Genomic DNA, 27,260 nt, shown 5'->3' with positions numbered 1-27,260 from the left:
CACACTTTTATCATCTCGAATGAAACATTTCACTCTTTTGGTATAGTATGAAACCTTTTGGGGTGTTTCTTTGTTTTGTTTTTCACTAATTACTGAGTGAACTTGGGAGAAACACCGGTTGATTGCATTGGTCTTTTCAGGGGAAGTGCAGCAACTTTGAATTGTGATATGTGTGATAAAAACAACTTTTAAATTAAACATTTGCCTACTTTACTTACTTACATACTGTCATGGAAACCTGCTTTCACACCTGCTTTATCACTTCAGTCTTGGTATGTCTCTAATGGCATTCCCCTTGGCTTTTTGTGGGGCTCCTGTGTCCCTTGATATACAGCTAATAAAGCAGCAGTGAATACAGGTCTGAAGGCTCACTGTCACAGACCAGGGCCAAGGATCTTACTCCATACTTCCCTATGATAATCACACACTGTTGTGCCTAGAAAAATAAATAATACCAGTACCGAAAAAGCTTTGGACAAGGTGGAAGTAGCAACCAAAAGTCTCACACAATGGCAGAGACCTTGAGAGGCTAATGAGAGCATAAAGACAAGTAAATATGGTTTTACAGAGGTATGGCAGCCAAGCTTAAATGACATTTAAGAAATCAGAAGTCGATCAAGGAAATGGGGCACATTCCCCAGCTGCACAAAGTGATTTATAGAAGCACACAGCTGGAGGAGAGACATAGAAGAGTGGTTCATACGAGGTTAAGCAGCAGAATCATATCAAAGATGTCCGCATGTTTTATCTGACGCAGATCTCTTTTTTGTTTCCAAGTGATGGGCTCCGCGTAATCAGCTGAGCAAAAGTGAGATTTGCATTTGACATAATTATACGGCGCTGGCCTGGACAGAGGGCGAAACATCAAATTTTTGTGTTGTTGTTGTTTTTTTTATTTATATAACTACTTCTAATCCTTTCGCTAATCAGCTATTATTAAATTACAGTGGAGTTTCATTCGTTTAGGGATAATTTGTGGCACACTTTGGACATCTGGACAGATAATTACGGCAGGATAATTTATGGAAATGAAGAAAAGCCTTCCATGGAGGCGGGGACAACACACAAACCCTAGCAAAGTGCCATGTGGTAATGAATAAATAAATACTCTTGATTTATTGGAGGCAGTTGGCAGTCACAGGTCTGGCGTGACCCTACCAGAGGTGGGACTGGCTCGTTCAGCACATGGTAGCTGAACCACACAAACCACAACAGGTTTTTACATGTGTAATCCCTTGAATGGCTTGCAATAAAAGCTTCATTTGAGCACTGGCCCTCATTACTTAGACATTGTGTGCGTGCCATAAAAACCCAAATTTGCCATCAGTTTAGGAAATGATGGCGTACATATGGCACACGTCTAAAATGCAGCCTGAGTCATATTCACATGCCAAGCTATATGGTACGCATAATAAGGAGAGATACACTGTAATCCCGTCTGAACTAGGGGTTAATCAGATTTGGAAAAAAAACATGAAAACCTGTACACTTCAGCGTGACTGTAGTTTTATGTTGCAGATTCAATTACCACCACATGCAAATGCTGATATAGCTCTGTCTCCATGGATACTGAACCGTTTCTCGTGCTGTTTGTGGGAAATCATTTTTCAATAAACACAAGATGAGCCACGGCATGGGACATGAAACGTTTTAGCATGGATCAGTGTGGTGTTGTTATGACATGAAACACCACTGCATGCAGAAGTAAAATACTGTTTATTGGGTTGAAGTATTTTACATTTCGTAAATAAAAACAATTCAATATTTAATACTTATGATTAAAATCGTTAAAAATGTCGGTCCTTAAAATCACTTAAAAAATTTTAAAATCTTTGTGATTTTAACAAAACTAAAACAATTAACTTTAAAATAAACGTGCTCAAATCAAATAAACAAAACGTGATAAAAGCAAAAACTGCACACCAACAAAAGGGTCAAATACATTGAAAATAACTGAAAATGCATTGAACAAAGTAAAGAAACAATTAAAAGGAAAAAATAAAAAACAAACAAAAAAGGTCCAATGCATTTTAAATTAAACCCAAAACGGTCAATGTATTTGACAACAAAATATAACAAAACTCTACCAAAAACCCTGAACAATTGTGATTTAAAAACAACTAAATCTTTAAAAACAATTAAGATTCGTTATTTAAAATCTTTTTTTTTTAAAAAACAATCATTCGTAAAATCTTTAAAAGATCTTTAAAAGATCTTGGACTCGGGCTCCAGCAGGGGGAACTGACCGTCCCCGGAGGTGGGTCCCATCATGGGATCCTGAGCTCCCCCAGATCTTGTATACGCCAGTTCTTGTAGGCTTCCTCCTTGCCCCTCTGATGGACCTCCAGATTGACATAGTCTCTTACAAACACCATGCCCCTCCGCGCGATGACGATCGGGTCCAGCTCCTGCTTATTGAACAAACAGATGTTCCGTCCCTCCCACAGTGCCTGCTTCACTGCGCAGACGACACGCCACCAGCACCTCAAGGTAGATGAAGAGATTCCCTTGGCCGGACCATACAAGATCTGCTGGGCGGTCGCCCGCGCAGGAACGGCGAACCTGTGGAGGAACGGAGAAAACAGGAGCCAGACCCTGTGGGCGGAGGGGCACTCACTAAAGATGTGAGCCTCCGTCTCCTTCCCCAGGCAACCCTTATAGGGGCAGGTGTCATAAGGAGCTATGCCCCTTCTGTGCATGAACACTCGGGTGGGGAGACACCGACTCACAGCCATCCAGGAGACATCTTTCTGCGTGTTCGTGAGGCAAACGTGCGTAGCGTTAGCCCAGATAAACCGGCAGGTTTCGGGAGGGAAATCTTCTATCCGGCTGGTCTCCTGGGTAGATCTCATCTGACTACAGATGGTCTTGTAATCCCAGGAGGCCAGCACGACTTTATGGAGGCCTACTTCGAGCGCAAAGGCTCGGAGCGCCCTGTAGAACGGCGGGGGATCCCACGAGTGCGGCCTGGTGTTATCCATGGCGCAGAGGCCGAATGTTCTCAGGCTGCTGGCAAAATAAAAGCGGTTCATGAAACTCACTTTCTTGCCAGCAGCCTGGATGTTCTTGACCACATAGGCCAGCCCCTGCGCTCCATCCAGGGTACCCTTCACCATCTGCACTCTTTTCAGCCTCTCCATTTTGCTCCCCCAGACAAACCGAAATATAATTCGGGTCACTAGTTTTGCGATGACCTTGTCTGGGGGGAAGATCATTCCTACGTAGAGGAGTATCGGGAAGAGGATGGCCTTTACGACCAGCACCTTACCAGCCATCGTCAAGGTCCTTGTGCTCCAGCCGTGGATCTTCCTTTGGACCTTTGCTATGGCCTCCTCCCAGCTCCGGGTGCCCGTGTTGGTCCCGTCGATCATGCAGAAGTATGCATGTACATAATGCAAACATGTTTTGTGATAGCTCCAGGATAAGCATTTACATTTGTGCTATTCAAATACTGTGTGGAACTCACAACACGTTCAAGCTTCTTAGGGGGACATTTCATTGTGGAACCAAAATAAAGAAAGTGACTGAAACTGCATTATGGGTAAATGATTTTCTATTCCATTTGGTGGGATAAACACGTATATAAACATGCATATTGTTTAGGTAGCAGAGAATGTGATACTGCTACCTTCAATCACAAATCGTTAGATGGTATTTTGAGTACTACACACCTTCTGAAATGAGTGTGCATTTCATTGGTACATCAAACTTTCTCTGGATGTTCAGAGTGGCATAGCTATGACATTTCCCAGACATTTCACTACAATATAAATACTTAATAATGAAAAAGATAAATTAATTAACAGAAAAATTATGCACCTGCCCTGCGCCAAATGCAGATTTTCTACCCCACAGTTAAATAATGAGAGCGAGTGGGGAAAAAAATAATAAAACAATTGCAATCGCAATTACCTGATCACCAGTTGAAACTAATTAGAAGCCATTAAGTGGAAATATCATTAGGGGTAATGAAGAAATCAATGTTATCATGATATGCTAATGACACATCACCCAGACAAGACAAACCCATCTATTCATACAAAGCTTGAGCTACTTTCAATTAAATCCCAGTCACGCAGTCCTGTCAATTTTGGGGAAGTTTCTGGCCCCCACTCTGCAGCCACCTCTAGTATAATCTGCCAATGCTTTGTTGTTTATTGTTAGCAGGACCCCACTCCCCCTAAAGCTTTTAATAATCCATCTACATATGAAAATGACTGCAGCCTGATTTACATGCATAAGAAGGATGTACTAATAAGGCTGTAGATTAAGAGAAGATTTAGTTCAGTCGTTCGTGTAGATTGGGTGTCCCATCAAAGGCCAGAAGATCTGACGACTGAAGATTAAAAGACAAACAGCTGTTGCAAAAATGTGTTTGTTTGTTTTTGTTTTTGTTTTTGTTTCTCTTCTCTCTTTCCCCCACTGCATGCTGGTAGACTCATTAGTATGCGGCTGATTGTTCGTAAGCTGGTGTGTTATGCTGCTATCTGGGGAAAGTCGTCCAGTCCCGAGCCTCTACAGAGAGCGACCTGACATTTCTTAGAGCAGGCCGTGCTGCACTGTCATAATATGCATCGTTGTGGGAATGGTGCAATTGAATGTTTGCTGTTTAACATGAAAAAAAAAGCATCCTCTTTTTATTCGGTCATTTAATTATTATTTTATATTGTAACACAAGCAATACAAATGACACAGACTTTAAAAATGGCTTATCACATGTAAATATGCGTTTTTTTTCGCGATTTCTCTTCTGGACTCAAGGAAGGTTGACAATTCCACGCTAAGTCTCAATTAAGACCCACTTGCTCCAGATTGCAAATACAAAGGGCATAAACTGGACTAGCGCCCTTCCCCTACTGCCAGCAGATTGGGAGACTCACACTGGAATTAAATATTGTAAGTGTTAAATCTGGCTAATACTTATTTTATTTTGTAATTGTTTTTCTAGAAACAATAGTTCGATGTATTATTATTATTATTATTATTATTATTATTATTATTATTATTATTATTATTAATAAGAACCTTCTGGTTTAAAATCACATTTAAAAAATTGATCTTTTTGAAAACCAAATGCTGTGTCACTAAAATATACATAAATCTCCTGGACATGATGCATGAAATTATAAGGAACTGCAAGGATGGCGGAGAAGAAAAACAGTTCTATCACCATATACAGTACTGTGCAAAAGTTTTAGGCAGGTGTGAAAAAATGCTGTAAAGTAAGAATGCTTTCAAAAATAGACATGTTTAGTTTAGATTATATTTATCAATTAGCTAAATGCAAAGTGAATGAATAGAAGAAAAATCTAAATCGAATCCATATTTGGTGTGACCACCCTTTGCCTTCAAAACAGCATCAATTCTTCTAGGTATACTTGCACACAGTCAGGGATTTTGTAGGCAAATAGTCAGGTGTTTGATTCAACAATTATACCAAACAGGTGCTAATGATCATCAATTCAATATGTAGGTTGAAACACAATCATTAACTGAAACAGAAACAGCTGTGTAGGAGGAATAAAACTGGGTGAGGAACAGACAAACTCAGCTAACAAGGTGAGGTTGCTGAAGACAGTTTACTGTCAAAAGTCATAGACCATGGTAAAACTGAGCACAGCAACAAGACACAAGGTAGTTCTACTGCATCAGCAAGGTCTCTCCCAGGCAGACATTTCAAGGCAGACAGGGGTTTTCAGATGTGCTGTCCAAGCTCTTTTGAAGAAGCACAAAGAGACTGGCAACGTTTAGGACCGTAGACACAGTGGTCGGCCAAGGAAACTTACTGCAGCAGATGAAAGATGCATCATGCTTACTTCCCTTCGCAATCGGAAGATGTCCAGCAGTGTCATCAGCTCAGATTTGGCAGAAAACAGTGGGACCCTGGTACACCCATCTACTGTCCGGAGAAGTCTGGTCAGAAGTGGAACACTTTCGGCCAAAAAGCCATACCTCCGACGTGGCAACAAGGCCAAGCGACTCAACTATGCACGAAAACACAGGAACTGGGGTGCAGAAAAATGGCAGCAGGTGCTCTGGATTGATGAGTCAAAATTTGAAATATTTGGCTGTAGCAGACGGCAGTTTGTTGGCCGAAGGGCTGGAGAGCGGTACACGAATGAGTGTCTGCAGACAACAGTGAAGCATGGTGGAGGTTCCTTGCAAGTTTGGGGCTGCATTTCTGCAAATGGAGTTGGGGATTTGGTCAGAATTAATGGTCTCCTCAATACGGAGAAGTGCAAGGAATGCAATACCATCAGGATGGCATCTGATTGGCCCCAAATTTATTCTGCAGCATGACAACGACCCCAAACATACAGCAAAAGCCATTAAGAACTATCTTCAGTGTAAAGAAGAACAAGGAGTCCTGGAATTGATGGTATGGCCCCCACAGAGCCCTGATCTCAACATCATCCAGTCTGTCTGGGATTACATGAAGAGAGAGAAGCAACTGAGGCTGTCTAATCCACAGAAGAACTGTGGTTAGTTCTCCAAGACGTTTGGGCCAACCTACCTGCCGAGTTCCTTCAAAAACTGTGTGCAAGTGTACCTAGAAGAATTGATGCTGTTTTGAAGGCAAAGGGTGGTCACACCAAATATTGATTTGATGTAGATTTTTCTTCTGTTCACTCACTTTGCATTTAGATTAACATGTCTGTTTTTGAAAGCATTCTTACGTTACAGCATTTTTTCACACTTGCCTAAAAAAACACCTGCCTTTTGCACAGTACTGTATATTTGTAGAATAAACTTTAAAAGCTATGGCAACTCTATTGTATACTGTATACATCTATAGAAGTGTCCCGGGCTTGTGAGTACAGAGCTGTCTGCTACTGTGCAATACCTCCAACGTGGCACCTTTAAAATTATTCTTCTGTCCGTTTCCTGCACGGATCCCTGGGAGATAAACACCCTGCTAAGAAACATTGACAGTGTTTGTTGTTTATTTCCCAGCTCTTTAATTGCCCTGCCACCTGTGATACTGGAGTGAAATGTATAATCAGAGCGACATGAACTACCAGATTTGCACTCTGACCTTTGGATAGTCAAAATATCCACCGGGGCGTATATCCCTTAAAGGCAAGGTGTGAGTTACATACTGAATGCTAAAACGCTAGATGAAGAATCGGCAACTGACAATGAATTCTCTACTTATTATTTTCATTTCAGCACCCGAACATCGATTTGAACAGCTGCGTGATTAGCCATCTCGTGTCACAATAAATACTCAAGACCTTTCACTTCCGAGGAAGGTCGCCGTATAATGAGCTTTATGATGAGTTCTATTAGTTGCCTCTGTTACATCAGCCCTGCCCCTGCGCAGATTGCATAAACTGGATTTTTTCACTTTTCGATAAAGGATCTCCTGGCTTAGATCTCCAATGCTATTGGGTTTTGAACAGTAATATTGGTAAACGAAAGAAATATAATTATAATATCATTGTCATTCCGTGGACTTTTCTGATACTTACGATAATAATACAAATAATAAAGATCCCTAAGTCAGGCAAGATTCATTCACATGTCTTGGGAGTCTCTGAAAGAGCAGTTAGTTTAAGTTATTTTCTTATTTACTTCCAGCATTACCCTGATGGAGCTGTTTTGACCCATGTCTTTAGATTCTCCTGCTGCACAGGGAAAGCTGATTGCTTGTAGCCTCACCTTCACTAAATGACTATGGATACTTATCCCAACCCCGTATTAAATTGTATCTCAGCAATATTTGGTTGCAATAACACATTCCTTTCCACTACATGGCCATAGTATACATAATAAAGTAACTTTAGTCCTGTGTATGTCTAAGTATGTCCAACAGTTTCCCTTAACCCTGCCAACAGAGAGATGCACTCCTGACACAAAGTAAGTTTGCTAGCTCCAGTTTTCTCATGGCTCTTCCACAATGGCTCGTTTCTAAGCTGCCCGTCGGCATTGCTTAATTAGGCGAGGAGTTGATTAATTTGCGGTAATTGACAGCTAATTAAAGGCCTGAGGGCACATCGAATTGACATTTGTCGGGGTGGCTGGGCTCAGAGGGGTCAGGGTGATGTGTTGCTGATGGCTGGGTTCGGGGGAACCCCCACAGGAAGTGACCCCAACTTGAGGAACATGTCCCGCTAGCCCTAAAGTGTTAAGAGCCCTCTCTCTGAACAACAACATTAGTTAGACAACAAGAGTGGATCCACATCTTGGAACTGAATACCTTCTCAACCATGTGATTTTACTCCAAAACGTGAAGTCTGTGACCTTAAACCCCAAGTTGTGCTGAATTGGTCCTCTGAAAGTCCGCATCACCCATTTAAAGTCAATATGTGAATCATAACATTACACTTACCAACCCATTTAAACGGTAAGGGGGGAAAGGCATTATACTGCGAGAAAATGAGCTGCAAAGTGCTCAAATATCTTCCACCTTTGGAAATAATGAAAATACAAGGTAATCTTACAGAAATGGCAAGAGGCTTCAAGGAGTTTGTCCATAATTTGTGCATTGAGAGACAAATAATGATTGGGTGAATATTACCACTGTCACCCAGAATACCAAACGACACCTGACTGCATTCCTGTTAGTCACGCTCCACGCTAGTGTGGCTTCCATCAACGCAACAGGAGGCGGCAACAGAGGAATAGGATTCCTAGGAGCTATACTAACCACTGTTAACAGTCATCTGGAAAATAAAAAAAAACACCGCAAACACTTCACTCTGTAATGTTAAGAAAATCATCTTAATATTTTATAACTTGAAATGCAGGAAATGAAAAGTCTTGCAGCGGCGGTCCGAACCCGTGTGAATCGGAAAGACAATTACAGGCTTATTAGCTGCCTGGGGAGATGTGTAACTTGTGTAGTTACTACTTGCCAAAGTGGCCAAAGTTTTAGCGACATCTCCAGCTGAGAACAGTCCGAGGCATTGTCTCACCTAATTACGCCAAATGGGCCTCTTTTTGTTTCCAATTCGGCATGCTTGTCCGATTCTCTTTTTGCCTGACCGCTAGCTCTGTCCATGCTGGAAGTGTGCTAATTAGAAAAGAAATGGCCCTAGTAATTATGTCAACTCTCGTTACAAGGGATGACAATGTGCAATATTATTTTTATGCAATGTTTTGTGTAGGGCCTCTTCTTCCAATTCTCATTAAGTGAAAAATCGCCTCATACAGAGGACTAGCCCAGTGTCAGAGCTACTTAGATTTCCAGACCTAAAGAAGCGGTTTAATAGAGAATGTCTGTGAAATGGTGCAGGCATGAAGTTATTGCCCTAATTAATAATTTGTGGGCCCCGTAAACCATTTCAACACGAAGATGACTGCTGGATTTCTATTTTGTTTATTCTTAACTTTAACACAAAAAGACAATCCTTCAGTCAATACTCCCCTTTAGTTTATCTCCTCCAACTTCTACCAGGGAAGTTTACTCTAGAAATGTTAGTTAGGCAGCTTTACTTTGGGAAATGTACTAAATGGTGACCCAAACTCAGATTATAACAGAGAAACTTTAAGAGTGTTTTTAAATCAGCCATAAATCTAAACCTTAACCTGCCAGCTGAGAACAAATTCCAAGTTTGTTATTTGACAATAGCTTTCTGTATTGGGCTTCAATTTCAACATATGGCAACTATTTCAACCTACGGCTGAAATTACTGCAGTTACCTAGTTCCTGTATTGTTTTTATCACAGCTATTATATTGCATCTAAATTAAATAGTCTGTCATAAGCTTGAGAAAATGTTTGTGTTAGTTTGTTAGTTGTTAATGTTAGTCTTAGCAGACACATGGAAACAATAAAGTACATTCCAAAGGGAACTGATGGAAATTCTTCAAAATACTTTATTCACAAATAGATTACACAGATTTTATTTACAGAGAACATAAATTAAGCTATAGCTAGGTTACAAAACACAGGAGATAGAAAGAGCACACGCTGAACTCAAATCTAACACTGCTGGATAGCACATGTCCAGAACAAAATGTACAAAATATTCATCGACTAGACGAAAGCTCAGAAATGTCCCCAGAACAGCGGATGCATAGTCCATTTCCCCAGCCCTCTCCCATTTTCCTGCATCGGCAGAATGCCGTGCCACCCCGAGGATATCAGCGTTTACCACAGAGGTGCTCTGGGACCACAGGTTGCAAAGGAGGGGCGATATATTTCAGAAAGTTATTAATTCAATAAATTCATGTTCAGGAGTTACACTTGGTGAATGTCCGACTGCTGTAAAAAGGACAAGTGTGGTTGGTGAGAATTAAGAGCCTGTTTAGATGTTCTTCCAAAAGAGGAAACGGACAAAAAGCTATCCATCAGCAACTTGTGTAAGATTTTCGGCATTGACAAACATCATGCAAAAGACGCTTTAATGTTTTCCTCTCATACTGGCAAGAGCTCGGTGTCTGTTTCTAGCTGGTGCATGGGAGAAGGAGCAGTTTTCTTTGCAGTCTGAAATCGCTCCTCAGAGTCTCTCTTTACATACTTGTCCACTGCAGCAGTGTCATCCCAGGCTGATTATTTCTTGGGTTTCTCCAGGATGTTCAGGAATTTGCCTCTGGTCATTTCTCTGGCTATAAAACACAAACATTTACACATACTTAACAAAACCATACATTAAATAGGACTACCATACCTACATTCATCCCAAATCTCTATTCATGGTCTTCCTGCTATATTATGTCCAGGTTTTTACAACAATTACCAAAAACGTTTATCTATTAGGTTCAGGAACTAATTTATTAATGGTGCTGTGCAGCGCTTGATTTCTTTCAGGAATGCATGTATTGGCTTAGACAGCACATTTCAGTATCTCTAACACGGAGGTATGCCAGGACTCACACAAGCAACAGAGAAAGTAATCATTACAAGTTTTACAGGTGGCACAGAGATAAATCAACATCGAGAGTTTGCAAAGCAGAAGAGAAGGAAGTTATGCAAAATTCATAAAAAAAAACAACAACGTCCTTTTCAATGCCGCCTTCTTGTACGAAGTAAAAGTGCTTAGTAATCTGTCAAGATGTATTAAAACGCTGTTGTCAGAACTGTGCCGAATGCCTGAACAAGGCAGTTCCCAAGCATGGGCACTTGTGTTCTGTGAAAGGTCTGTCCGCAGGCTAGGGTGGGAAAGTGAAGTGCGAGCAGAGAGTTTCGTCTGGAGCACAGAGGTCAGCACCCCTCCTGTTGTTCGACAAGTGTCACAGAAAGTGTGCACAGCATGCAGGGCCTCGAATTACTGCACGTCTCCTCTGAACGAGGACACACAGCAGCCTGGGTTTGTCGGCACAAGCTAATCTGAAGCCCCAGCACTGCGGGTTACCAGTGGCCGCTCATTAAACCACGCACACAAACGGAACGAGTTACAGAACTCGTTAGACGCACTGTACATTACTGAATGAAATGATCTATATGTGGTGAAAAGTAGCATATTAAAATCATAATGTAAGTTTTTGCACAAAAAAGGGTTAATTTCTGCACTTCTTAAGTTTATTTAAAAAATAAAATAAAATAAATGGCAGGGCTCTTGTGGATCAGCTGAACATTACTCCTACATTACTTAAACATCATATGATGTGGAGCTTTGATATATCTACTTAATCTTCAGGACTCTTCAGTGCTAGCCATGGCAGAGGGATCCAATAATTGTGAATATGCATTGGGCTGTGTCAATCTTCCCATCACTCACCCACAGGGAAGTTCAGAGCTTTTATGCAGGAAGGAAGCCTAGTGTAAGAAAATACCTGGAGGCACCTGCTGATGAGACCATGTCTCCAAGATCAGGCGACACTGCCACACAGCTGTTTGCCACAGTAATGTTCTTTAGGGCAAGGACCTAACGTCATATTGTGTACTTACCAAAAAATAAAAAGCATGATTAAGGCTCTTGGTTATAGGTGCAAATGTGTTTGAAAGAAAGATTAAGAGACACCTACATTTTAGTCATATACAGTTTATACACTTAATAACAAATCCAATTATTAATGTTTTTTAAACAGAAAAAGAAAACCATTGCATCTTATAATTTCCTATCTTATCATCTGATTAAATTTCATTAATTGTGCTGTGGCTACTACCCTAGGCATACCTACTGCCTAGAACAGGCAGATAATGTCAATTGCAATAGCTAGATTAAGTTATATTCATTTGATAATTTTTAAAAACAAAAATGTTGCTTTGTTTTAACACTGAAGCCATGCAAAAGATTTCATACGGATCTGCAGTAATTCATTAACTATAACAATCCCCCTTGGAATTATGAAGCAAAGGAGTGGTGGATATCTAATTTATAAAAAAAAAAAATCGGACCATTCACAAGCAATAAATGACAGCTTTTCAGTAACTACATAAATATTAATACATTTTTTTAATTTAAAAGGGGCAACTGGAAGGGTGAATGATTGATGCCAAACCTTTCTTTGTTAAGTATTGTGTAACCTGATTTGGCAGAAAAAACATTGACACCATTCTTACACTTTGATCTCCAAAATGCAGGTTCCACACACACAGACACACAATGCTGGGTTGTAAGAGACTCTGGTTTTAAATCTCATACAAATGTTCCTGAGAGATTATAAAAATGCAGTCTCTGAAAGACATGGCCACAATCACCTGTCTACACGTGCTGGCTGTGTTTTAGCTTAGAGAGAACAGTGGGGGCCTACTATTTACCCCAATTTCCTTTATCTGCATTATCTCAAAGCTGCCTGAACCTGGAATTAACAATCAACACCCCCACCGCCACCACCCACCATCCACCCCTCCTGCTACTACCCATGTAGGATTGTTTATTAATGCAAACTGCGTATTTAATTTGCAATACGTCAGACAGGGAGGTAATTTATACAAACATCTGTTCATTTTTGACTTACAAAACAACATCACACGCAGCACGCTGATACCAAAGTGACAGAGCACATGTCAGCTTGTCTGGTGGCAGTGAGGGGTGGGCTGGTGTGTGCGTGTGTGTGTTATGGGTATTTGTCTCGGTGTAGTGAAGGTGTATTGGGAACAGGGCAACTAGGGCGCTGGGGTTCTGATAACAGTACACAAGTGTATGAACTTTAGTGAGACCAATCGTTCATGTCCTGGTGCTCTTTATGTTCCTCTGTATTTCTCATTTGCAATAACTCCACTATAACTATATTTTGATATTTCATAGGATGATGGAATTCCACTAGAGTACTTTCCAAGAGATTACAGATTATAGTCAGGTTAGCCATTGGGACCTACCCAACATGCAGTGTTTAGTCAACGGTGTCTGGCATAGGACAAATCCCACAGCACCAAGAGGAACCTGGACAAAGTGCAATGTCTCTGTATGTTAAGATTGGTTTGCTTTAACTCATCATTTAATCAGACTCAGGATGTTGGTGGTTCTGTAATTTGATGCGATTGAACTTTAATACAAATCTTTGATTCACTGCTCCTGGAAAGTCTTCTTGCTGCAGGGAATTGCTCTTGCTTCCCCATAATCAGATGCAGATGCTGGAGCTTTGACTTCTCCAGCAGACTCAAACTGCTCATCCAAAAAATTAGCGCCACTGAAGGTAGCTTAGCCCAGACGTGGTGAAATAACTAGTATCAGAACTAGAGATTAATGCAATGTATTGCATGCCATAGATCTGACAGTTTTACACACAAACGTCTAGTGCAGATAGGAGAACACTGATTCATATTTGTGCATAATACAGTCAATAGTAAACACCAAGAGCATCCATTATGCTATGGCAACTGCAGCCAAAGAAAATGAATGATTTTTGTGGGTGCATTTCCAGTGAATTACGAGCTGAATATTTAAGCAAAACACAATCTACATGTTAATTATTTCACCCTAGCACAATTTTATGCAAACATTACAACACAATTTGGGTATTTTAGAACTTCATGTTGCATTGGTAGGTTGTAAGTGGAAAAAGCTATTTATTTTCAAAGCTTTCAGATGAAAAGCATAAAATATGCTAATTATACATACATATGCATATATTTATCCATCCATCAATCTCTCTCTATATATGGATAGATATATGTATATATTTACTATTTATATACTACCATACAAAGCTATTGGACAACTCTAGGGCTGCATACTTGTGACAGAGCCTAGGTCTGCATGTGCGAAAGGGTTACCCATCTCCTCTGGCTGAAGCTAATGAAAAAGCACACTGAATTGTAATTTAGATGAGACTAACTGCTCTGAATGATAATGCCGGAGCAGCTCAGTGGCCGTTTCACCTTGAGGTGTCCATCATCAGGTTAAACATGATGCTAATTGGATTCAGATTGATTAATTTCTCTCAGTGCTGTCTATTCGAATAACGTTTAACAAAATAATCACAGCTCGCGACACCGAAGCCCACCCTTAAAAGGAATGAAACCATCAGAATCTAGTGGTGTGAAATAAATTAGGATGACCCGTAATTACTGCCGCGGTGATATAATTTTCATATTAGAGGAAATTACAGTGGGAGACGAAGGAGCCACTCCAACTTTATTTACTTTGTAAAGTGCTCATTATGAATTGGGGGAGGGAGGTGGGGGTGGGGTGATGCTGAGGCTGTGGAATGAACTTTTCCATTATATAAAGAAATCTCGGTTCGAGGCAGGGAAGCAATATTCACATTTTCACCCCAAAATAACAATTAATCCACAGATCACATGACAATATTTACATGGACAGTTATCTCGTCTGATTATGAGCAAAATATTCAGGACATCACTACTATACTTGAGCCACAGAATTTCCCCGTTTTGGATGGAAAAACATGGGATTGAATTTTATACTTGGACTAGTTTCAAAGAGTCTTTTCTTTTCAGTCGCATAAATGAAGAAAATTTACTAAAACCCTCTCATAATATCTGTAAGGATTAAAACACACTTGCATTGACTTAAATAAGTGCTTAGCTTTCATTTACTGTACAAGAAAGCTTAATTAAACATCTATTTCTTGATGGGAAAAATGGTACCAAGGACATGCTTCAATTTGCTCGCGATTTACCGACGAGGATCATTATTGATATGGTATTTATGCAGTGCTTTACACTAGAGAAATTTCACTGAAGTTACACCTCAATGCTGAACATGGAGGGCTTCCGGGCTTTCTTTGAAAAATATCACCCTACAATACCGCACCCTCACAGGAGGCATCAACAGCGCATAAAGCAGGACGGATCGTTTCTACATAAATAAAATATCCTAACGCATCATCAATAAATCTCAAGCGCGTTTTGCCAGAGGCAGTAGCCGGGGCTGCTGGCCCATGAGACAACGGCATAGTCTGTCCTTATTGAGCCATCAACACCCAGCCTTAAACCAATTTCCTAATCCTAGATTAGTCTTGCTGGTTTTGTCCAACATTCATTAAATAACCCACAGGCTTCTGAGGGGACATGCTGGCGATTTTCTTTTCTAACAGCTGTTCTCCCTGCTCGGGCCGAGACAATGAAGAAGTGTGGCCCTGGTCCGCTGTCTCCCGAGAGATTGTCAGCAATTGCCCTTCTGCTTGGGTCATTAATTAGTTTTCAATTTATCCTCAATTTCCTCCTGGTATGAAAGTAAAATGATTTGCATTGTGAAGTCAGATTGAAAAGTGTGATAAAAAGGTCCAGAGATGACCTCCTGCCTCTGTAACAGACATAGGCAGGCGCTCACACACACAGACACGCGCGCAAACACACACGCACGCACACACACACACACACTCATGCTGCCAGTCTCCAGAAGACTCAGGAGATCAATACTGATAAGAGGGAAACAGAGATTTGTTTAGTTGATTAGAAAGGTCAATTACAAATTCTGTACTTAGTTAATCAGCAACTTGTTACAGCTGCTATCCATACTGAGTGACATTTAATGGATTCCATTAGCCCTCATTTTGCCTGTTGTTTATTCACCCCGTTTTTCAAAATCTTCTTGTCATCTTTCTGGAGCTGGCCATATTCATTTAAAAATTCTTCGCATGCCCCCATTTCACAGATCTGTGAATCAACAAACTTGACAATGAAATGCTTGATAAGTGTGCTTTATATTTGCACACCACGAAAAGGGCCCAGCAAGACTGCAGATGAAAGTTATAACATGAGCAGCTTCCCTTTCAAATTCTGCTCCATTGAGAGACCTGTGGAAAACACTAGTACCTTTCTCTTTATTCTTTGAAAGTCACATCCCATAATGTTTTTGGTGGTTTGTAGCAAAACGCCGGCTCCTTTGTGGATGAGGCAAAAACTGAAATAGTTCAAAAACCCTAATTTGGAAGACTGACAAGATAACTTGTTTTCATCACATTTGTTTACAATTTCTGAAAAGATAAAGATATCTTATTAGGGGGGTTAAGAAAGGAAACGGAAGAACTCCAAAGAAAAAAAGAAGGGACGATAGGCAAAGACTTTCTCTCAGTCCGCTCACCTGCCGCTGTCTTTTAATAGCTTTACACGTGTGCCTGTCACAGAGCCCAAGTGGGCCGCAGTGATAGTCAGGATCGTAATCCCTTCCCTGTCACTTTGTCTGTGGCTGAATGATGCTCACCAGGTATCCAATGGGATTATCAGAAAACATAATTAGAGCAGTATATATCAGCTTAGCTGTGTGATACATACTGAAAAGCTTTATTGATATTAAAAAAAACACAGATATACTTCCAATTGTGTTTTAATTAAAACATATAACATGCCAATTTACAAAACATTATTGCTGATGGAAAAAGCTTGAAACAGGCGATTCCATCAGAGATCAAAATAGTAGTTACAGATTGGAAAAAAAACGTGCATATAAAGAATAAATGAAAGATTTTCAGATGGTGAGGCAGTCTGAATAATCCTGAAAACACTGCTGTACCCAGCCTGCTGGACAAGGGCGACTATTATCGAGGGGAAGTGGCTGGTGGGTCTGCATTCACAAACACATAAGATGGATCCATTCGGCTCTGGAGGCAGATGACCACCTAGGTTAACTAGAGTCTTTTTTTCTTGACTGCCCTAATACAGTTTCATTAAGCCACAAACAGACTGTAATCCTACCCCCTTTACTCCTCTTAAACTGCCACACTGAGCTATTACAGAGTGTAATCTTTATTTAATGGATTTAACATCCATCCTCTCTGCCACGGTCCCTGGGGGCTCTGAGAGCAAAGAGAAGATGACAAGCCCCCCCCTTCTCTTCCCTTCCTGCCCCCCCACCCACCCCAATTCCTACAGCCTCCCCCCACCACCCGACGCTCATGTTTGTGTTCAAAATTCAATTACCCACTTATTGATACTTCACAGGAATATTTAAGATGCGGACACGAGTTCTGATTTCCCAAGAGGGCACTGGTTCCTCTTTAAATCCGAGCCCGTCTCCCCTCCCCATCTCTGCACATTTCCAGTCAACCACATACGCTAACATACACACCCAGACATACACACACACACACACAAACATTCACAGACACCAATACGAGGCCCAATTCCTGAGGCGTCCTTATTAATAAGCAATCAGTCACAATTCATTCATTAAATACCCAGAAAGGTTTATACCGTAGCCGTGATTAGCTGGGAAAAAAAAGCCTATGAATTCCTAATTTATTTATGTAAATTATCTGTCATTTTGGATCTGCTCATGATGCAGCAGACAGGACAAAGGGTGCAGTATGCTAAAGTTTTCTCTTTTCTCCCCTGCAACAGACCAGTCCTAGTACAAGGCTATGGGACAGATTAGTGACTAATGAGGTTTCTAGGTTGTTTTTTTGAATTAATTTCCATTCCCTTAAGACTTCAGATTCCACTCTGTTAACTTTATCAAGTTTAACATAATGATAAGATACTAAGGACCCACAGTCACTTTCGGCCACCTTGGATTTTGATTGGGATAATTTAATGTGCAAGGATGCATAGAGGAACAATACAAACACTGGGTCTATTTATAGTAAGTGAGGAAAGACAGGTTTTGCAAAACAACCCACACATTATGTAATTAGGCCAAAGAAGAAATAAAAGAAACATCACTAAGGAACATTTTGGTCTTTTGTTACCAGAGGGTCAAATAAATCTGCTGGGTGAAGGATGGGGTAATCTCTCACGTCAAGACACTCACCTGCTAAAAAAGCATTTGTAGGGTTAGTGCCCTGATGTTGGGTTGTGTTTAAATGGTTGCTTAATACTGCACAATCAGGTAGCTTTAACCACATCTAATTTGCTGTGGCATTTACATGAAATAGACAAACGTTCAAATAATGGGATTATTGTAATGCGGAATTACATTTCTTGAGGATGCTAATCACACATTCTTGTAGCATTTATACAAATTAATTGACAAAACACTGATAGGAGTATGTGTTTTAAAATGTTCAAAGCACTGTGCACCTAATAATCATTTGTCCTTTTTATTATGGAATCAAAAGGGGTGCTTTAGGCACACTATAATTTCCTGATGCGGTCTTCATAATGCGAGTTTCAACTCTTGATACAATTCTTGATACACCTATTTATCTTAAATGCTCTGTAATAAAAAAAAGGGATGAAAAGCCATGTTCTCTTCTTCATTCTGAGCTTGTCGGTGGCAACACTTCCTAATCATTCATCCTCTCATCGCGTTGTTTTGATGGATAGATATGATCACATTACCAGGGTAGGGCAAAAATGCAATCATATTCAGCAATATAGTTCTCTTAATAAGGCGAAAATTGATCTCATGAAACCCTCTTGATGTGGCTTCAGTAAACGGGTTGCCATTAAGAACTGTCACATCTGACCTTCAGAGTTACACGCAGGTACAAAGAGGCATTTAGGTCATTCTCATACCACTTAGTGCAACGAGTGGCGAAGGGGAGCGAGTCCCAGGTGCTGTGAGGCTAACCTAGCATTTTATCTGCTGTAAATCAGAGCCAGTGAATGTCTGCGATGCCCGAGCTGGAGTGACCAATCATTCTCGTTATTGACAGCAGGAGAGGCGCTGCGTAGTAAAACCGGGTCGACTATCTCTGCCCCAGTCCGAGGATACCATCAACACTATGGGTGCTGAACCAGTGGAGCTGTGCCTAGGCCACTCAGAATACCTCTCCGTCTTCTGTAATGGGAGGCCGTGCCATTTTTGCTGCATCACAGCTGAGAAGCCTCCAGCTCTCATACTATTGTTGGAGCAAATATTTAATAACTGACCAAATACTTGCGTTTGCCACCATACATCACAGCCGCCTGTTACAAGAACGGATCCTGGAAGCCATCAATTGATCACAGCTCGTCACCTTTATGTGCAAATAAGGCAAAACATTATAAGACAAGAGGACACCATTAATAAGCAACGGGGCTGAAAAAAGCACCCTGAATGAAACAGTTAAACAAACAACAAGTGTTTAAAAGCACCACAGCCCCTGGATGCTCCCAGAGGACTCATCTCAATTCAATTACCATCAATAACATTAGTTATCAGTCTTGTTTCATGACTCCCCTGGGAAGGCAGGCTCTGATGACAACACTTAGTGGCCCGTGCTGAAGCTATTCATTACTAAGCAGGGCTGAGCAGCTGGCACTGACGCGTGTGGCTGGGCCCGGAGGGACTGCAGGGCCGGTTTGCTCTTCAGCAGCGCCCCACTGCCTCCGCTGCACTGACAGCTGACACACGACCCCACGAGACCGGCCTCTACCACCGGTCTGCTTTCTTACAGATCTCGCTTTAAAATAAATACTTTCATTAAAATGGTCTCTTTCGTGTCGTGTCCCCACATCAAAATCGAAATTATTAACCAACGAGCCAAAGGGGGGGGGAGGAGAGCTCTCCCCTTTTCAGTCTTTTCCAACATTACACTGAGCTGATTAGTTCACCACATTTTCTGCATTGGTTATATATATCACAGTAGTCATGCTGGATGTAATTGATTGTCTTTGGTTATTTATTGCTGTCATTTCTCTAATTACACCGCTAACTGTCTTTGTGGATTGAAAAACTACACCATTGTCTTGCCGGTCTAATTTGCGCCGCTCAAAAGTAATACCTGCGTTACACATTTCACTAATGATGGCTCTCCTCTTTATGGTGCCAAGAACTTACAGCCCTGTTGTATGTTAGAGGGCACTGTGCTAAATGAACCTGGATTAATCCGGACATCCCAAGTGATCCCTGGTTATGGCAGATATTTGGATATTAAGGTTGTAACGTATTTACTTATTGTTCAACTGGCAGAAATCAACAAAGATAAATGTTTAGTGCCGAGGAGAAAGAACACTTGCCATAAAAACATACAAAATATGATCATTATTGATATGTCCTTGAGGAATTACATCTTTTAAATATGCTTATATGTAAACCTCTGAAGTTTTCCAACAAATGGTTTCCATTTAATGAAAGAGCACACAAATCTACCGTTGCACCAGGCTTGTTTGAAATGATTTAATAAGCACATCATTACTCTAGACCGAGCGATGACAATTCAGCCACTGATTACAGTTTACTACATCACAGCACAGATAACCACATCAGCCGAAACCTGAAATCTGTCCGACAGGCCCCTGACTGGGTTCACTGGCTGTGCAGAGCCTTCGTCTAGAGTGACACAGAAGAAAACTAATCTAACCTCATGAAAATTTGATCAGCCTCATTTAAACTGATGGTATTTGAGGAGAATAACACTGAATATAATCACGTTTTTTTAGGGCACCCCCTCTAAAATGGTGGACAAACAGATTACTGTCCATTTGTCTTTAAAATAAATGTTTGAAAATATCCCTGAATAAGGAACCTGGAAGCACATGGGTTACAAGAAGTCGATTCTCTCAATTCAACCCCGTCAGGTTAAATGGTTTCCCTGCAACGAAGATGTAACCTGGTTATGTTTTTATGCACCGCCGTCTTCCCGTCCCCCAGTTAGTCTTCTGCATGATTGTGTGCTGGTCATTAACGAGTTGAAGTGTTTAATAGGCAACATGTTTATCTGGGCAGTAAATCCCAACTCCACCCTGCACTGCTTTCCTGTCTAATTTAAAAGCTGTAAAAAATGGGAACCTATAATGAAAAAGTGGCCAAGATTTACAAGGTTTCCCCAGACACTGGAGAAGAGAAGAAAATTAAACTAAGGCACATTAAAGATGTGCTATTAAAAATGCACTATTCCTCGGTGGGAACTAATAATAGCGTGAAACCATTTCGAGGAGCACTGTATAGTACGGCCACAACATTATTGTATTTTTTGATCAGCATGAATCTTCTGCAGCTACAGCTTCTTATAATATCCATCTATTAAACACCTATGGGTTTGTTGCAAAATGTGGAAAGGGATGTGAACTTTCAGTAACCAGAGACACTGTTAAAATTGGATATAAAGGGGAAACAAATCACAAACTACACTTCCGTTTAGTGTGGTTTACGTAAATCTGTACGTGAATTTTCTAATATCTTGGGTTAGCAGGCTGGCCTTTCGCTTGCTAGGCCCCTTTCCACAGTTCCAGGTCAGGAGATGTAGGTCAGAAACCAATGACATCATCTTGCTGCTTCTCCACAAAGCGCCCCATATGTCTCCATACACTGTTGCATTCAATAATTACTCAACAGGATTTTCACTAAAAATGCTACTTAAATTCAACTTCAGTATACAAATAGAGTTTCACTAGATGTATCTTTGAATCTCCCTTATGTAAATGTAATCCCTAATGTAAAAATCATTAATGTAAAAAGCCTTAAGCAAAGAGCATCAGTGGATCTGTATTTTTTCATAAAAAAAAATAATCTTCTGACTCACTGATGTCTTCAGTGCTACACTGATACAACTTAAGGGTTTATAACATAAGAGTCAATGCCGAACAAGAGAGAAAAGGTTTACAGAGTTATGTAAAGACTGAAAAACATGTTGCATAATACCACCTAGAGGGATGCTTTTATTCAGGTTCACTCTGGGCAAGCCTAGCTGCATAGCAAAAAAGCTGCCCAAGTCTGGTGTGTGTCATCATCACTGTGTGTTTGTTCATTCTTTCTTTAGAATACTTTCCACACATCACATCAGAACATTTCAATCTGAAGAATAGCTTATGTGGGGCTGGAGAAAACTGAAATCCCATATTTATTTAATGCTTTAATACACAGAGAAGGCTTACGTTATTGACTTATTTTCAGCTATGAAATCTGAAGGGTAATCTTTAAACAGTGATACAAATAAATGTGTGTTTGTGTGCACATTGTGTATTGTGTATAAAATCAAAACATACAGGGTTATTTTTATGAAATAATAATGAATCACAAGGACTCAAGCATACATTAATTGAATTAATGCCAAATATCTGTTCATCCAAAGCATCAGAGAATGTTTATCGACAATTTTCATTGTAGGATTACAATGATTGAACCACCAATAGAAAAGCTAAAAATTGAACTGGTGTACAAAGTCCAGAAAAAACACCAGCAACTCACACTTGCCATTAAAGCAGCATGTCATCGCCATATTCTAGATGCAAAAACGTCAATTTGACATTTCCAACCTATCAAATACTTTTAATTACACCGTTCGCTAATTTAGGCTTTTAAGGAGTCACAGTGTTTTCTGTACATCATAACGTTCTGCAGTGCTTTAACAGTTAATGTTTTTTTTTTCTCTATTAAACAATCATTTAAGTCCAATTCCCCCAGTAAAGCAAAGCCTTGACAAATCATGTTTGGCATAATCCTTCCTAGAACAAGCCTTGTTTAATCATCACATCTTGATGGAATTCTGCAAATCTGCACAAAGCTCAGGCCACTCTGTCCCAGGTTCACATGCCTGTAGCAGCGAGTCACAAAGATTGCACAAAAATACTGAAATGTGAAAGGAGGCTACATTCAAGTTATAGTTATTTATTCATTTCAAGATTAATTATGTTTTTTCCAGGATGAATTGTTAGGTGGAAACCTTCATTTTGAACTTCGGTGTAAAGGCCTTAACAGCGTTCTCTCAATCTGCTCATCAACTTTAAACATACTACCAAATGCATTCATATTCCTATGAAGGATATTCAGGGAGATTTCACAAACAGACGGTTTGTCTTTTTTTCTTTTAAGCAGAATGGGAGGGAGAGAGGGAAAAAAAAAAAAAGGGTTTGCTGGAAACATTAAAAGCATTCTATCTGAATCTAACGACTAGGATTTTTCAGATTATTGCTGTTCTGTGGGCAGCAAGCGAATTATCTAAGAAGCGTATTACAGCTTGCACAAATATCCCCTAATGGCTATTTGCCCCGTCCCATGCTGAGCTGCTTTCTGTTCATATACAAATTCAGAAAATTAAGTACCCCTCTTCTTCTTGGAAAAAAAAGAAAAAGGAGAAAGAAAACATTTTTGACTATAATCCATGCGGTGGATTAGATCTACAGATGTAGGGAATTTCACATATTAGTACAGCCTGATTTCAGAAGCTTGAAATATTGAGATTTAAATACTTACAATTTTATAAAATGAAAAATAGAATGGCTTGCAATTTCATTTATGAAAATGCACTGCACTACATTACTAAAGCATTTAAAGTTAATAAATACATTATAGATGTCTCTGTACAAAATATATACACACACACGTCTAACTGTAAGGACAGAACATCATATTTCATAACGAAGCATTCATTTATAAAGAAACTCAGAAATCCTCCTCACAACTATCAAGAGAAGGCATTGGGCTTATTTGCAAAGCGGGATGTTTGTGTTATGGGAAACTTTGATTTTTAGTAAAGAACTGGTCTGAATATGAGAAAATAAATTACTACCACAATTCAGCACTCACTACTTCACTTTATTCTAATAATACAGTTCCCAAAGGCTCTCTGCTTTCAGCCATCAGCGATTATGTATTTGTATTTCAGCATAGAGAAAAACATATAATGTTTTTGGTTTTATTTGCAAGATAGAATTACTCTAAGCTCTAAAACTGAAAAGTTTCAGGATGTTACAGCAATGTACAAATACCCATAATACCCCAGTCAGGGAGATTGCATTTTGACAATGTGAGTGGTGTGAGAACAAAACAAAACAAAACAGTAGATTAATACTTTGTTAAAATTGTTAAAGCATGTCAATTGGAAGTGTTTGTTAGTATTTCCCATATTTTTCAATTAGGATAACAATGTGGAAAAGGTTTTTTTTACAAATAACTGCCTAAAACTACATTCTACTAGTCAAAGAATAACCTGCAAATCCATAACATCAGTTATACTCAGAAAGAATAAGGACTTGTTATGTCATTTTTTGATGTTGACGGAAGTACAGAAAACATATCTAATTCTTCCATTTTAAAGTAGGCCAAAGTCCTTTCTTTCAGAGCAAATCAGTCAAATCCCATGTGAAGACTTTTACTGCATCCACAGTAAAAGCTAACAGCACCATCCAGAGGCCATTAGTGAAATGACAGTTGACATACAAATCCAAAAGGAGCGTAGGCTGATTTTATATTAGTTTGCTATTTGACCTTTGGTTTACAAATAGATTTCTACATTGATGGATTCTGTGAAATTACATCAGGCAACATGTGACTTCTTTAAATGTCACATAGGACACGGAAAAATAAAGTGAAGTGTTTCAAAGTTTATTTTGACAGGTACATAACACATTGCGACTCCAAAGAAGCCAATTAAATCTGTTCCCTCTGGTAGGTTCACAGTCTTTCTACCTTTTCACTGAGATAAAGGAGAAGAATCAATTCTTGCTTTGTGACCGTACTATAGACAAAGATATTAAAAAGTCACTTACATTCTTCTAGCCCAAGCTGGTAGGCCAGGTTTTGCAGTCCCTTCACTTTCTCCATCAGGTTGGCTGTGGTCAAACTTCCCAACTCTGCGCCACACATAAAGAAGGAGGAAGATTTGTTTTTTTATCTCTTCATTACACTTCTTTCTTTCATTATGCAGTACTTTTTTCTGGCCACCATGTATCAACTAGTAACTTGGCTGACATGCTTAATCACATTCAAACTCCAAACAAACTGAATTCAAACTGAGCTCTTTCTTTCAGACCTGGAAGCTATTTTTAAAGAGACACAAACAGCTGTCAGCAGCTTAAAACAGTTAGGACTGGACTATACAAAATTGCAGCCTGAACCAGAAAAATCATATGAAGTTCAAGATTAAGACAACAAAATTCACTGCACTCGCTTACCTTTTAACATCTCAATGTCATCGTTTTCGAGTTCGGCCATCCACTTTGGTGGGGAATTTGTGATCGGCTGCCGGATAAACAGCAAGAAAGATGAACAGTTAGCATAGCACAGCTGATATGAAAAAAGTGATCTTTTATCTAAGAAACTGTCCCATACAACACTCGCCGATTCTTACTTTTAATTAACAACAACCAAATTCCTGCCATTTGCCATTGCGCATGAGTTATTAAAAATTATGAAAACATCTGAGCTTTTGACATCTTTACTTTCTTGCTTTCTTAAACTGAACTGCTGTGCTTACCAAGTTTACAGTCATTAATAGCTTTCTTGGTCTTTCTTAGTAGAAGATCACAGCTTGATCCACGCAATAGCTTACAGTGTACTCAAAAGTCCTGATTAGCAAATCATAATGTGTAAATAAATATTTGATACTGATGCACTGTCTAAATGCCAGCTGCAGTAGTCCTCCTGACAAAGGAGAAGCCTGTGATAAAGTCTGGGCTACCTCTTTGACATCATATAGTTGAACGGCAACCAAAGGGAGTCATCGTCTATATGAGAGTATGTACTTTAGATAAACTTTAGATGCGTCTTCTCGACTGGCCATCTCCGGAGCGCTTCATTAGAGCTGACTAACCTTCTTTTGTATTATTCTATTAAATCGGGCCCTGAGTATTCCTAGTTCGCTTGTCAACTGAGTGAGTATTTCTCCCTTTCAATGTGCCTGAAATATGAATTTCTGCACACAAGCCTACTAATTAGGGCATGTGTGTAACCAGATTCACACATTAGTTTTTTGTTTTTTTATATTTAGTTTTTTCTTCCATGTCCCTGGGTTCTTAAAATGTAACCATATTTTTTTTTTGTCAGCTTACTTCTCTCGCAAATAACAATTATTAGGTATAAATGTAAAAGAGAGGAAGCAGAAAAACAAAATACACTTACACTTTTAAAGGAGGCTGCGAATTCTGCAACCCCAGGGACTGCAATAAATGAAACAAGATTTTAAAACCAGACAGGACCAACAGAAGAGAAGGGGGGATACTGCTGATTGGACAACAAGGCAAAATGAGTGTAATGTTGAAAGGACATTCTGTTAAATCATTGTATCCATCTAAGGATTCATGTCAGGACGTGTCTACAATCTATGGCTTTTGTATATGAAATATATGTAGCCATGATAACATATCAGACAATCTAAAGAGGTTTATTACACACAACTTACAGCCATTCAAAAAATACAACCAAACATCAACATTACATCTGAAGTTAGAAAGATAACTCACGTTGCTCCGGCCACAGATCTGGAGAGGCTCGGTCTAATTTCTCTAAACTCATAAGAGAGTTTTCGAAGTCATCACCTTACACATAAGACAGAGATTTAACACAAAGATTATAAATAACGAATAATATAGCATACAGTAAAACATTAAACCACGTACAACAGCCTAAACCAATGCTTTATCTGGTTAAATGCAGAAAACGACGTAACTGGACTTATATATTATTTAAATGATATTGCAATAAAGAAACGCGTACATCTGTGGGGTACAGTTACAAATAAGCTATTGGTACGTTTAAGAAAATGTTAATGTTAAAATGTTAAAACTACCAATTATGAAACTATAGGCTACTACATCATTATACTGATTATAATGCAGATTCAAGAAGCACCGATGGTTAGGATGCAGTGCCTCTTTGTACAACATATATATATATATATATATATATATATATATATATATATATATATATATATATATATATATATATATATATGTCTACGTATATTAAGCCTCAAATCAATACCAAGCACTACACTAGTTATTTGTGTGCTACAAGAGGCTCTCTTCTTTGCAATTTCTCCACATACTAAAAAGACACAAGAACTGGAGTTAGAATTTACCTCCACTGGGAGACGCCATCTTCAAAACAAGATCATGTGATCACGCCGCCGCTCTGCTGAAGGTGAAAATGTGATTATTTTTTAGATAATATTTACAAATGTTATTTTTCTAATACAATATATCATTACATTCTTTTTTGGCTATTTACATCTTGTTTTAACATTTTAAATTGTTTTAGTGTATTAATAATAAATCAAAAGGACAGTACTTTTTGGCTGAGCGACATTAAAATAAACGAATAACCTACAGGATAGAATAACGAGCATCTATAATGACCAATAAAAATCACTTTATTCGCC

General features: G+C 39.5%; 1 protein-coding gene across 1 annotated transcript; it reads right to left on the bottom strand.

Moving 5' to 3' along the window:
- Positions 1-9,803: 9,803 nt before the first annotated feature.
- Positions 9,804-27,056, bottom strand: lin52 (lin-52 DREAM MuvB core complex component). The gene is made up of 6 exons (XM_066695042.1): positions 26,961-27,056; positions 26,341-26,415; positions 26,000-26,037; positions 25,054-25,120; positions 24,649-24,732; positions 9,804-10,553 (listed from the first exon to the last, which is right to left on the bottom strand). Exons 1-6 carry the CDS (start codon positions 26,977-26,979, stop codon positions 10,498-10,500), a joined length of 339 nt encoding a protein of 112 aa, XP_066551139.1. The 5' UTR covers positions 26,980-27,056; the 3' UTR covers positions 9,804-10,497.
- Between the last annotated feature and the right edge of the window lie 204 nt (positions 27,057-27,260).

The sequence above is a fragment of the Amia ocellicauda genome, chromosome 21, assembly GCF_036373705.1.
Source record: "Amia ocellicauda isolate fAmiCal2 chromosome 21, fAmiCal2.hap1, whole genome shotgun sequence".
Classification (NCBI taxonomy): Eukaryota; Metazoa; Chordata; class Actinopteri; order Amiiformes; family Amiidae; genus Amia; species Amia ocellicauda.
This window is presented reverse-complemented; position numbering and strand designations above follow the sequence as displayed.

Coding starts and splice junctions, on each gene's coding strand:
- lin52 (XM_066695042.1), bottom strand. Junction 24,733..25,053: donor TGACATTGAGATGTTAAAAG/GTAAGCGAGTGC, acceptor TGTGTGGCGCAG/AGTTGGGAAGTTTGACCACA. Junction 10,554..24,648: donor CCAGCTTGGGCTAGAAGAAT/GTAAGTGACTTT, acceptor TGTGTTTTATAG/CCAGAGAAATGACCAGAGGC.